This window comes from Punica granatum, chromosome 2 (genome assembly GCF_007655135.1).
Source record: "Punica granatum isolate Tunisia-2019 chromosome 2, ASM765513v2, whole genome shotgun sequence".
In the NCBI taxonomy this organism is placed as follows: domain Eukaryota; kingdom Viridiplantae; phylum Streptophyta; class Magnoliopsida; order Myrtales; family Lythraceae; genus Punica; species Punica granatum.
Genome location: NC_045128.1, coordinates 28,871,873 through 28,884,559, shown reverse-complemented (window position 1 = coordinate 28,884,559; position 12,687 = coordinate 28,871,873). Strand labels below are relative to the sequence as shown.

Sequence of the window (12,687 nt, the reverse complement as noted above, 5' to 3'; positions counted from 1 at the left end):
GAGTCGTGTCACTGAGCTGCTCTTGCTCCCTTGCTTTTGTTTTCGAGCTTGCATTCTTTACGAAATATTACAGAAGATCTGTCGAGGAAAAAATGATTACACATTCTTTACAGAGAAGTTAAATTAAGGACAGAACATTTTGGATCCTCGAAAATGCCCGAGACGTCGCCGGGAGAAGGCGGCAGCGGCGGCGACATGGCTGGGCTATGCTCTGCCAGTAACGGTTGCAGAGTAATGGACGGAGAAGAATCCCCAGAGCACCGACCCAGAGCCCTCGCAGAGTCCCCCCCGCATCGGAACCGAATCGAATCAACCCACCCGATAGACCCACGACAAATTATTTCAATCTAATAAATAAATAAAAGAAAGGGGAAATGGTGAATGACGAGGATGACGACGCAGACAAATACGTACCCTTCTTCCTGGAGAGCTTCTTGTGGTTAAAGGTCCGAAATTTGCCGCGCTTGTCGATGTAAAGGCTGGAGTTTGGGGATTTTGGGAAATTAGGATTCGTCTGAATTGGGGGAAATGATGTTGGTCGAATCTGACAGGGAGGAGAAGACGAAGAAGAGGAAGATCTACCCGTGATCGGCGGTTTGGAGGGGTGGCGCTGGGTTGCGTGGAGGAGAGTAGCCGCGCTAGGGTTTCAAGGATGGGAGGGAGTCGGGTGAAGAAGAAAACACCCGGACCCGAACTGATCCGATTATGGAAGGGACCCGACATCCGGATCCGAACAAACTCCTGACCACTCACGATGCGCTACGTCATCATTTAACGGCCACGTGGATGAATTTGACTGCATTAGGTCCACGTAGGCGGCAACGGTCAGTTAGATTTAGGACCAACGGTGACACTTTTCCAAACTTTTTAGTACTTGTTTTTCCAAACTGAAACATTTGGGACTCGAAGTCAAAAATGACAAACATATAGGATCAATAGTGTCATTTTCCTTTTATTTATATATATATATATATATATATGATTGATCTTGTGTTTGAATCGGTGGGCTCTTACAGAAGAATAGAGAGGAGTTGCCATATTGGATAGTTCGGCTTTACATGGTTATTCTGTTATTAGTGATTCAAAAGGGGAGCCCATATTCTTTGAAGCGAAGAAGATACTAACATGGAAAGCCGCTGGATATTACATAAGCCGCGATTGCAAACGCAGAATACCCGAGTTTAATTTGCGTTTGAGATTTTGCTCATCTGGTAAACTGAAGTACTAATCACAATAAAGGGAAATACAAGCCATTAGTTGCTGCTTTATTTAGAGCTTGGCTGTGATCAAGTCATGGGGCCTGTGGGGGACCTTCAGCGGACCACCAAGGTCTGGGTCGTCGATATCCTCAAAGAACCTGTTCACCATTGCCTCAGTAACCTGCTCCAGACTTGGAGGATTCCACTGCAAATAAATAACAGCAGTAATAATAATAATTCAATTTTTATTTTTTGGTTATAAAAAATAGTATCTTAATTAGTCGAAGAGATGACGACTAAGATAAGAGTTTTAAACAATTGTTAAATGTTGACATTGGAAGTGTATGTACCTTCGGCTTCTTGTCTTTATCGAACAAGAATGCTCTGCAGCCCTGGAAATTGTGGTCGTATCTATCGTTATGTCTTTCAGGTAAGGTGCGTGAGTACGTAGCAATACTAACGACTACGGCGATGAAATAATAGAGACAAGCAGCAAGAAGAAGTAAGAATACCTCGTAGAAATCTCTATTTACCATCCCCTGAATCATGTGGCCGCAAATGAAGAATTCCCTGGACAGACATTGTTCAAGGTTTCGACTCCTGCCTTCCCTTATCTGAGATTATATACATAGCAGCAATTTGTCATGTTATTTAATTAAATTCATTAATCAACTGGTGGTCTATTGCTTAATTGTTGATTATTCAATCTTACCGATTTTAATGTTACTTTAAGGCTAGTTGGGGAAGCAGATGTCATGGAGACATGTGCGTCCTTTATCCACTTTTCTCCTCCTCTTGTAACCTCATTTTCCTTGGGAAAAAAGTACAATAATCCAAAAAAAAAAGAGTTATAAGTATTTCAAGATTACTGGGAAATATTAAAAAATCGGGACACGAGGACAATAATTATCAATATCAAAGATAAATATAAAAACAGACAAGTGTGCTGAGAAAATGCTATGATAGTGTATATATATATATATATATATATATAAAGCTGGGGTCGAATTCTCATGCCGCCACATCATCAAAAATAAGAAACAGAGTTTTGTCGTTTTGCTACATCATCACTTACGTATTAAGGAATTTTTTTATCATTAATTATGCAGTATAATATATATACTATTTGCATATAGCCTAACAAAATGTATACTATATACATTAGCTATTGTTTAGGAAATTTTTTAATCTTTCAATATAGAGATTTTGCTATTAATATTGGTTCAGTAAGTTTTCATTTGGTACAATGAATATATCATGGAATCTTTATACATGATATTTTAAATATATCAATAATTTATATTGAGAAAGTTTTGTACAATGAATAATATATAGTGGAATTTATACAAAAACATATACACATAGAAACATATAAAATATAAAAGATATATAAACATATATAAGAACGTACATGATATATTACATATATACTAGGGTGATGGCATGTGTTACGCACGGTCATTAATGATGTTATTATGAAAAAATTTTATTGTGGCATTTAACCTAATATATGATACTTAATGGAGGAAAAATTATGCGAGATTAATCAGTTTTAAATTAATAGAATAATTAATGTTCTGTAGTGGGTGAAAATTAAATTGAAGCAATTAATGAAACTGGTAATCATTCTCCTTGAATAATATCAGAGTTAATATGTGTTTGGTAAGTAGCAAAAAAAAAACACATTTTGTAATTTATGGAAAAAAATTGAAATTTATACATTACTTAACTTTCAACTATGTAAATGTGACAAAATCAATTAAAGTTTATTATTTTTTTCTAGTTAAATATATAGAAAAACTGTAAGTATGGATAGTATAAAATTTGTATGTAACCATATTACCCTAAATCCTAAAAGACTATGTCATAATAGATCCGAACATTTGCCTCGAAAGGGTAGAATGAGGTACGTAGTATGCGAGAAAATCCCCCGCTTGATCGAGTATGCTATCAATCAATTTTACAACGAAATTCATGAAAATTAATTTGTTGTAAAACTTATAGAAAAATAAACATGGATATTAATATTATTTACTTCATCGTTAAGTAAACATATATATTAATATATTATTTTGTAACATTATTATTTACTTTAGCGTTAAGTACCATATATATTATTGTTTTACTTTATAATTTTGTTATTTACTTCATCCTTAAGAATTTATTTGCTAATGGGACGAAATAGCAATGTGAACGCACTTATTATTTTCATTCTTTTATTTATCGAAAGTTGAATAGAATATATTAAAAATATAATAAAAATAAACGAAAACGAATCATAGTCACGAGAATACGGAATTCGAATAGTACTCTCCTCAGCGTACTCCGAAATAGTCAAGTTATATATATATATATATATATATATATGATGGTCAAGGAAATATATGTATATGGATATAAACTTACATAAAATATATATTACAAATATCGATATCATGTAAAGGAAAGTGATGTTTTCCTTCATCAACAACTTCCTAATTTTCAATTTTTATCCTATACTAAAATTTAAGTCCATCTATATATTCTACGTAAATCTTCTTGAGTTAAGGGATTTTTTCATTCAGTTCTTCCAAATTGTAAGTTTTTTCTTTATCTTCTCCCTTCGTTATTTTTCTATTTTTGCATAAGAATTCACATTATTTATTTATTTATTGCATAGCAAATTCTTAGGTGCTATTTTTCCATTCGACCATCTATAGTTGTAAGTATTTTCTCTATCTTCTATGCTCGTTATTTTTCAATTTCGCCTGAGAATTGTATTTTGATTATTTATTTATTTATAAGTTATAATATAGTAGATTTTGAGGTGCCACAGTCGTTTACCGCAAGTGAAAAGAATTATCTAAAAATAATGCATGACCAATTAGAGTGTTATTACATGATCGTATTATACTATAAACACTAGAAGTAACCAAAAAATAATGATGACAATATCAGTATGTTTGAAGGATTCTCTATAATTTTTTTTTTCATGGTAAGGTTCACAATATAGAACATGATTTACCAACTTTTTCTTCATAGGTGATAATTCAAATAATCTTCGGAATTTCAAAGATTATTTTATTCAAAAACCCATATTAATTATTTTCTTCAATATGTTCATTGGGTTCTTTTTTAATTGTTTCATTTTCATGATAAGGTTCACAATATAGACATAATTTACCAACTTTTTCTTGATAGGTTATCCATTTAATCTTTGGAGTTTCAGTAATTATTTTATTCAAAAATTGATATCAATTATTATATATATTTTTGGATAAAATTTACCTTTTATATCAATGTCATATATATATATATAAACTTCGACTGTGTAATCCAAAAAATATTGTAAGACTTTTCCTTCTAAAAATTTCTTGCATATAATATATAGAAATATAGATTATAAATTAAACTCTCTTAATTTATAATTATAATATAATATAGTTTTTTTATATTATATATTTTTTTAAATTTCTTATGATAACAAAGCAGAGATATGTTAGTATATGCAAATTTTCAATATACACTATCCGGTAAATACTCCAATAAATGTAATTCATTAACGTATGATTTTATATTTTTAATATAGATTATAAATTAAACTCTCTTAAATTGCAATTATAGTATAGTTTTTCAAGGATATTATCTTTTTTTCTTAAATTTTCTTATGATAACAAAGTAAAGATATGTTAATATATGCAAATCTCAATATATATTATTCGATAAATGCACTAATTAGGTGTACGTCATTGACATTTTACGATTTTATATTTTATATTTTCTAATTTATGTTTATGTTTATATTATTTAGCAAAAACATGTTTATACATATCACTGAATCGAAATTAATAATTTTGTAAACAAAGATAAATTTATTTTTCCAAATTTGATTATCTTAAATAATTATTTCTCTAACTACTTTGATTTCCTAAAACAATTATCTTTTTTTTTTAACAAAAAAATATTTGAAATTATATATTTCTTTGCCAAAGCAACATTGAATCAAAATCGCGTTTCTTTGAAAAACCGACACATTTGTTTTTTACTTAAAATTATTTTTCCATTTTTAATTGTATAATTTCTATTAATTTACTTTTCTAAGATGTTAATCTTAAATTGTGTGATCGATTTAGGATACGAAAATCCTACTTAGGATATCAAAATCCCGTTTTTATTTTTATTTTTATTATAAAAGGTCGGTGATCCTCCAATAAACTCATATATATATATATATATATAAATAAAACCCGAGCCAAATTCTCACTCTGTCACATCATTAAGAATAAGAAACGAAACTCTCTCGCTTTGTCATGTCATTATTTATGTATTAAGAAAATTTTTTATCATTAATTATGCATTAGAATATTTATATTATTTGCATATAGCACAACATAATCTATATATATGAAAACGAAGTACGAGCCGAATTCTCATGTCATCACATTATCAAAAATAGATGACGGAACTCGCTTTGCCATGTCGTCACTTATGTATTGAGGGAATTTTTCTATCGTTAATTATGTATTAGAATATATAAATTATATGTATATAACCTTATAAAATATATACAAAGAAACAAATATACAGTAAACTATATACTTATTCTCATAATGGTTAATATTTTATTTGTTTCACAAAAGCTGTGTCTTAGTAAGATAGCCTATTCTATTCCAATTACCGTGTCTTAGTAATCGGTGTTCAACATATTCAAAATATAGAGTTAGGAAACTAATAAAATATATAAGATAGACTTGCCCTTTACCCTTTGCCCTTTGTATGTATGCGTATACACTGCACGGATATATAATATGGAGTTGCCTTTCCCCGTATGTATGTATATATATATATATATATATATATGGCACGATGAATTAAAAACCAAAGTAGAATATTGCAGATTTTTTTTTTGCCAAGGTGACTATGAACTCTCGTTCCCATTAAATTTGATTTTTTTTTTTGCATTTCATTTACTTATTTTTTTAATGTATAATATTACAGATTTTGAGGCATTATAATGGTTTATCACATGATAAGTGAATTGGACCATAAGAAAGACATATGGACAATTAGAGTGAGATTGATAAGATTATGGGATGTGGTGAGCATAAGGATTAATGAAGTCATTAGTCTGGACATGATTTTCCTTGATAAAGATGTACGTTTTGGTATTTTTGACTAATTATAATATTTTCAACTACAAAACTTGAATATTTATTTAATTATTATTGTTTTTGATGAAATCAGGGTTATTTAATGCATGCAAGCATAAAAAAGTTTCAGATAGATTTACACAGATTTAATTTTTAAAAATTTGATTATAAACAGTACATGCAGATGCCTATGCAACGTGCGGGGTTACATGACTAGTTATATGTAATTAATTTTTTAAGTTATATGTAATTAATTTAAATTTGCAAGAAGTGTGGATTACCAATGATGCTAGAATCTCTTCCACCGTGCTTCTAGAGAAACATCTGTTAAGAACCGTCTCTAATCTACAATTTCCAAAACAAATGAATTAGCTAGGCTAATCCACCAATCAATCGATCGACTTCTCTCTGAGGTAATGAAAGTATTTGCATTCATAGAAATAATAAAGAAAAAAAAAGAAGTGAACATTTACATAGACTCTCACCTTTTAAATGCACTATCTTGTTTTAGGTTCGGTGTCTGTGCAAATTTCTCTATGATCTCAGAAATGTGTGATGCGTTAGAAGATGATGAAACCTGCTCACATATTGCTTTTTCCAACAAATTAAGGTCCTGCATTCATAGTTAAAGGAAAGAGCAGAACACATCAATTTTGTTAAATTGGAAGAGCAGTGAAGGATAAGAATGATATTCAATCAAGTTAGTATGTTGTTAATAACACACCAATTATTTAAATAAATAAATAAATAATCATAGGATTGCCACTAAAAAGAAGAGAAAACGAGAAGAGAATGTAGTAGTATCAATATTAACAATAGAATTTATCTACAGTACCTCCAGGATGTCGTACTTACGCCCCTGTCACCTGCCGTTTAGATCGCGGCAGGAAGAGAGGGGGAATATATGGTAGCCAGGAGCACGGCAGAAGTTCGTATAAAACTAATACCTTGTAGAGAACAAAGTGAGAGGCGAGGCCACATGCGACCATCTCAGGACCATCAAGCCGTGCTCCAGTCAGTGCCAAATATTCTCCTGCAGTGCCACTCAACATTTTCTTTTTTAGTACTACTTCACTTAATTCCCATATATGTTGGCTTGATCGTCATTTATACAGTCAAAACAAAAAAGAGAAATTCTAGAAAAAAGAACTCTTTTTAAAGAAGAAAAGAAGAAAATTAATTTGGTAGGTTTAGAATAATATATACCGAAAGATCCAGGGAGGCGCGAGAGGAAATAAGAAGCTCCGACATCTGCGAACAGTCCTATTGATGCTTCCGGCATTGAAAATATCTGAGATGAATGCACACATGTTTTTTTGACAAGGTGGATATACTAATCTTCAAATCCAAATTGATGATTTAGTTGCCGGATCTTGTGCTCGTTGAAAGACGAGAGAGTAAAGAAAAAATTACTGTTTTTTCGGTCACGATCCGAAATGTTGTCTGGATTGATAGCCCTGCACCTCCGCCTATTACGATACCCTGGAGCAGTGAGATCTTCAAGGGGAAAAGAAAATATTCGACTTAGAAGATAAGCACCGTAATGAAACAATTTGGCCTTATACTAATAGCTAGCATAAAGAAACAAATTGGAACATCAACGAGTGGATAATAGATTTCCAGTTTAAATGTATTCCTAATTTGGCAAAATAGTAATTACATTTTTTGTCTTTTTGAATAATTTAAGGACTTGCGAGGAAAAATATGTTACGAAAAAAGAAGAAAAAGAACGAGTTGTTGTCTCGAACACACTTTTGGATTCATCTCTGTCATGCATATATATCATAGGATGTCGATCTTGAAGGTAGTTTAGTAATATGAATTACAAGCGATACATTTTCTTATTTTTATTTTATTTTCTTATTCATCTCTGTCATGCATATTATGGTTCAGACATACATATGATCAACGGCTTCGAAATTAGAATATCTCACCACAGGTTTCTTGAAAGTGGCGAGGAGGTAGCTCGCCATTAGAATCTTCCTGTAAAATAGCACAGGATAGCTCCAATGTCCTATGATTATTAATTAATTTCCATTACCAAAAATATAAAGGAAAAAATAATTGCAATCATCAACATGAATACAAATTAATTGGTTAATTTACATAGAAAGGGTTAATTTTTTTTAAAAAGATTATATTAACTTTCTCTCTTCCTTAAATATATCCTAAACGAAGAGTGTTAGAAATTTAAGCATATATTGAGAAAGAGTGTATAGTACAGCAGCACACACCCACGCCTAGTAATTTGAAAGTTTCAAGTTCAATTTTTTTAATAGGAGTCTGAGACTATCCACGCCTTTTTATTAGTTTTTCTATGTCTTTAAGCATATAATTTCAAAATTGTTTTGTTTATGACCAATTCTAACTTCTATTAAATATTCCATTAGAAAATATATATTTTTATTTTTAGAAAAAGTCATTTAAAAAAATACAAAATTAAAGAAAAGATAGGAGATGACGTAGAGGAAGAGAGAGGAGGCAATAGGGGCCGACATGAGCACTGCCTAGCTGGCAAGTCGCAGAGGGCATCGAAGACCTCACCGCGGGGCAATGAGGGCGGGCTTCGGACCACCCCCACCCCCACCGCCTCTGATTCATCTCTCTCTTTTTTCTATTCTCTCTTATTTTTTTTCCCTAATAAATTCTAAGATTATTGTTATTTTCAGAAATACTCAAAGAAAAGGATGATGAACTAACTGAAAAAGAGATGAAATGCGAAAAATTTAACGGAGAATTTTAAGTTGGTCATAAATAAAATAATTCTGAGTACATATTTGAATTTCTAATTGTACCTTTAATTTTGGTTATATATCGGAGAAAAAGTAAAGTGCATTTTTTTTTGTGACATTAACCTTGAATTAATCTCAACATCGTCACAATTAAGCATATACTGTCTTCCAAAAAAGAAAGTGTAGAGAGGGAGAGAGAGTTTGCCTCCTAAGGAAGAGCAAATCACACTGATAACATCACCCCCGGCAGAAAATGCTTTTCCATTTGCCTGAAATTCATTTCACATTATCATTCTTTAATTAATAAATTTTTTACAAGAAAAGTAATTAAACAGAGAAAAAGATTTGTTAGATCTCAGTGTGCCGTACTACTACATGTTATATGTATGTATTTATGTATGAGGCACAAATGCATGTATAAAAGTTGTATAAAGATTGCCTTTTCTTTATTCTAGCTAATAAGCTGATAAGAGAAATTAGCATTAACAATAATGCTTCACTCATTCAAATGTTTGCAAAAAGAGAAGTAAAAAATGGAAAGCATATCTCATAATTTTTACCTTCAGAATGATACAGCTGACTGCTGGGTCGCGCTCGTATTTTTCTGCAGCCCCTAATACTTTCGAAACCTGTTCGAAACGTAACCCTTAGTTGGGCCTACTTCGTCTCTGCGGTTAATTAATGAATCAACCTAGCAGAAAAGTGAACTTCGCATGTTGTAAGAAAAGACAGAACGTACCATTTCATAGTTGATAGAGTTGAGTTTTGTTGGTCTATTCAGAATCACCTTCCTCACACCTGATGAGCTAATCTCTTCAAACCGTATCTGCCGTACGTTTAATATACATCGAAAGGATTCAAACTTCGAAAAGTTTCCGAGCTTTATAACACACAACTTTTTTATAACCAAAGTTATGATGTGCGCTAACATGATAAACCATTCTGGCTATGAAATTTGACCTAAGGATAAAGTAGTTTTTACAATAGCATGCATGGAAGAAGACAGAAATGCAATGTTAGTTTGACCTGATCGACGACTTGCTGTACTGAACATGTGATAATCGACGTCGCGGCCATTGAAGAAATTACTCTAGTATATATCCCTGAAAATTTCAAATTGAGGAATATGTCATTACATATAGCACAAAAGTATAGAATTCATCTAAGAAAGCTAAAGAAGAGTACAGTTCAACAAAACGGTTGAAGGAAGATGACTTCACAGAGAGAAAACAAGGAACCCTAAGCAAGCACAGACATGTATATATATATATATATTCCGGAAATTCTACCATGACATACTGTCACTAGCTAACACATACAATGGTGAGGCCACGTGTATCCTTAGTCTATTGGTTGAGGCCACGTGTATCCTTAGTCTATTGGTTGAGAATAATTCTAGTTGGACTTCGACTTGATCTTGACTATGAGGTGCTCTTAGTGGTTTCCAATCCTAAACTGTGGGTAAAGTCCGCTCTATTTTCCATTGAGTGGTAAATATATTTATGGTTACATAAGACAATAAATATTACTTTGTGTATTTTTGTCCGTTAAGTTGGGGTTCCCTTCATTTATTGACACTATTAATAATATTACATTATATTGCTGAGACATATAACTAACACTTGGGGTGACCAATTTTATGATTGCAGTGCAGGCCATGTTTCCTTCCTACTCAGCTCTTTATTACAGCAGAAGGGCCCATTCAAATTAACCCATATATATGGATTGAACTTTCAACTAACCCATTCAGGATGGGAAGTGATCTAGGATTTGAGGAGTGTAGATTGATCACCGATCATTGTTGAAAAGGGACCGCCTGACATGAGGCATACAACCGTACCCGTTGTTCTAAGCCTGCGCGGATGCCATGTGAATTTTTCTGAAAAGACCACGTTATTAACTGCTCTAAATAGTTATCTTTGTTGGGTAGTGCGTGGTTTTATTCATTGTCTTATTCATTAACAATTATCAACAGAATGATAACTTTTTACAGGTCCTCCCAGAGCATGAGTCTCATGCGGCTGGGTGTGAGCCTGTGACGGGTGTGAATGGTCTAGCCAAGTTACTAATCTACGGCAAGTGCATACCCACATCGTATGAAACGGTTATGTTCCTTTCCATTTAGTACTGATTTCAGAATAAATAAAAGCATTTGAGAGTTAACAATTTCAAACTGCTGAAATTAAAATTAATACTTAAAATATAGAATAATTAGTAGAAGCAATTTTCATAAGCACTATCAATCTGATGAAGAAAATCACGTTTCTAACTGCTGAAATCAACTAAATCATGGTTTTGAAATAGTTTACCAAACACTACTTCTACTTAATCATCAACTATCCGATAGAGTATCAATTGCCATTCTTTTTTTTTCTTTTTTCAGTGTGTACCTAATACCCGAAGGTCCAACAAGTTTCGACTAATCTAGTTTGAGCCGAGTCAATCCATTAGAGGGTAAAAGTTTACGAGCGTAGATTTAATACATTCACAAAATTCAAACCCAAAATATTTGAATAAGAAAATGGCCGAAATATTTGAATCAACCCACGTTGGTATCGATTGTAATTCTTCAATGTGTAATTGGGACAACTGATAACTTCTAATTTTGGTATGGTTATAGTTTGAATTCTAAACTTGACCTTAATTATATTTTCCCTCCAATAAGTATTGGTTCAGACGGTTCGACATTTATTCCCCTTCAATAAGATACTGAATTCGAGTTTTCTAGACAGAGAAAATCCTTATTATGAGATTTTTACTCTTTAGTGGCCCGACTTAGCTTGAACTGGATTTGTTAGGACCTATTGAACCACAGGATACTACGGTACAAAATATATATATATATATATATATATTTTCCCTTTTACAAATTGATAATTTAAATTAATTCCGAAAGCATTATTCAACCTTTTTTTACCCTGCCATTTCAATAATAAGAGACGCTCAGAAGCCTAGTAGGAGATGTCAAGAATAAAAATAAAAATGGGAATGAGGGGGATTGAATATAGAATTTGTTGGTTTTGTATTAAAGAGGATTTCACTGTATCAATAAAAAATAATTTTATCCTATATAATTTAACACATGACCTTTGTAATTCAGACATTGTTTAATTAATTTGCTTCGAGGTACGGACTATTGTTTTTCAACGCCATAGCTACGGAAGATCCATCGAATTGAATTTTGTACACAAACAAAAAGTAATTACGAAATATATGTTCGGTGAAAATTTTAGTAATTATTGTTAGGAGTAATTATTGCTTGTCCTCGACCTCGTCATGTAAAAAAAAATTCCAAGAATGCCCAATAAATTTATCTTTTCGGCAGTAAATGCAAGCTATTGTTTCATTTTCATGTAAGATCCAGCAAAACTTTAAACGGGCTTGTCCTTCGTTAGGGTCAGTTGTTGAATCTAATAAATAACTATGATTTAATTACTCAGCAAAAAAAGAAAAAGAAACCGTGGGCGGTAATTTTCCCAGCGATCGATTGCCAAAATTGAATCTGTTTCTATGCAATAAGTGGGACCTTCTTTCGGTTCCAAGGTATGGCCATGTCGCAGAATCTTCGATGTGTTGACGTACACTACTTCGATATTGTTCACTTTCTTCTGTCGGAGCGGACCATAA

General features: G+C 32.2%; 1 protein-coding gene across 3 annotated transcripts; it reads right to left on the bottom strand.

Moving 5' to 3' along the window:
* Positions 1 to 1,121: 1,121 nt before the first annotated feature.
* On the bottom strand, positions 1,122 to 10,309 carry LOC116194748 (3-hydroxyisobutyryl-CoA hydrolase 1-like). Of its 3 annotated transcripts, none has more exons than XM_031523635.1 (15): positions 10,246 to 10,309; positions 10,087 to 10,163; positions 9,800 to 9,886; positions 9,621 to 9,689; positions 9,266 to 9,329; positions 8,263 to 8,342; positions 7,742 to 7,825; positions 7,535 to 7,619; positions 7,276 to 7,361; positions 6,814 to 6,941; positions 6,610 to 6,673; positions 1,912 to 2,010; positions 1,712 to 1,813; positions 1,550 to 1,591; positions 1,122 to 1,404 (listed from the first exon to the last, which is right to left on the bottom strand). In XM_031523635.1, the coding sequence occupies exons 2-15, from the start codon at positions 10,135 to 10,137 to the stop codon at positions 1,270 to 1,272; spliced, it is 1,176 nt and encodes a 391-aa protein (XP_031379495.1). In that variant the 5' UTR covers positions 10,138 to 10,163; positions 10,246 to 10,309; the 3' UTR covers positions 1,122 to 1,269. The 3 variants fall into 3 exon arrangements, 2 of the variants coding, with proteins under 2 accessions (XP_031379495.1, XP_031379496.1); XM_031523636.1 differs by having other exon boundaries at positions 1,263 to 1,404; positions 1,550 to 1,610; XR_004154518.1 differs by having other exon boundaries at positions 1,353 to 1,404; positions 1,550 to 1,622.
* Between the last annotated feature and the right edge of the window lie 2,378 nt (positions 10,310 to 12,687).

What these genes read in the sequence shown, in the direction of transcription:
- LOC116194748 (XM_031523635.1), bottom strand. Translation starts at nt 10,137, where the DNA reads ATGGCCGCGACGTCGATTATCACATGTTCAGTACAGCAAGTCGTCGAT. An exon ending in ACTCTATCAACTATGAAATG is followed by an intron (nt 9,690 to 9,799) that starts GTACGTTCTGTC and finishes CGTTTCGAACAG; the next exon opens with GTTTCGAAAGTATTAGGGGC. An exon ending in TAAATAGAGATTTCTACGAG is followed by an intron (nt 1,592 to 1,711) that starts GTATTCTTACTT and finishes CACAATTTCCAG; the next exon opens with GGCTGCAGAGCATTCTTGTT.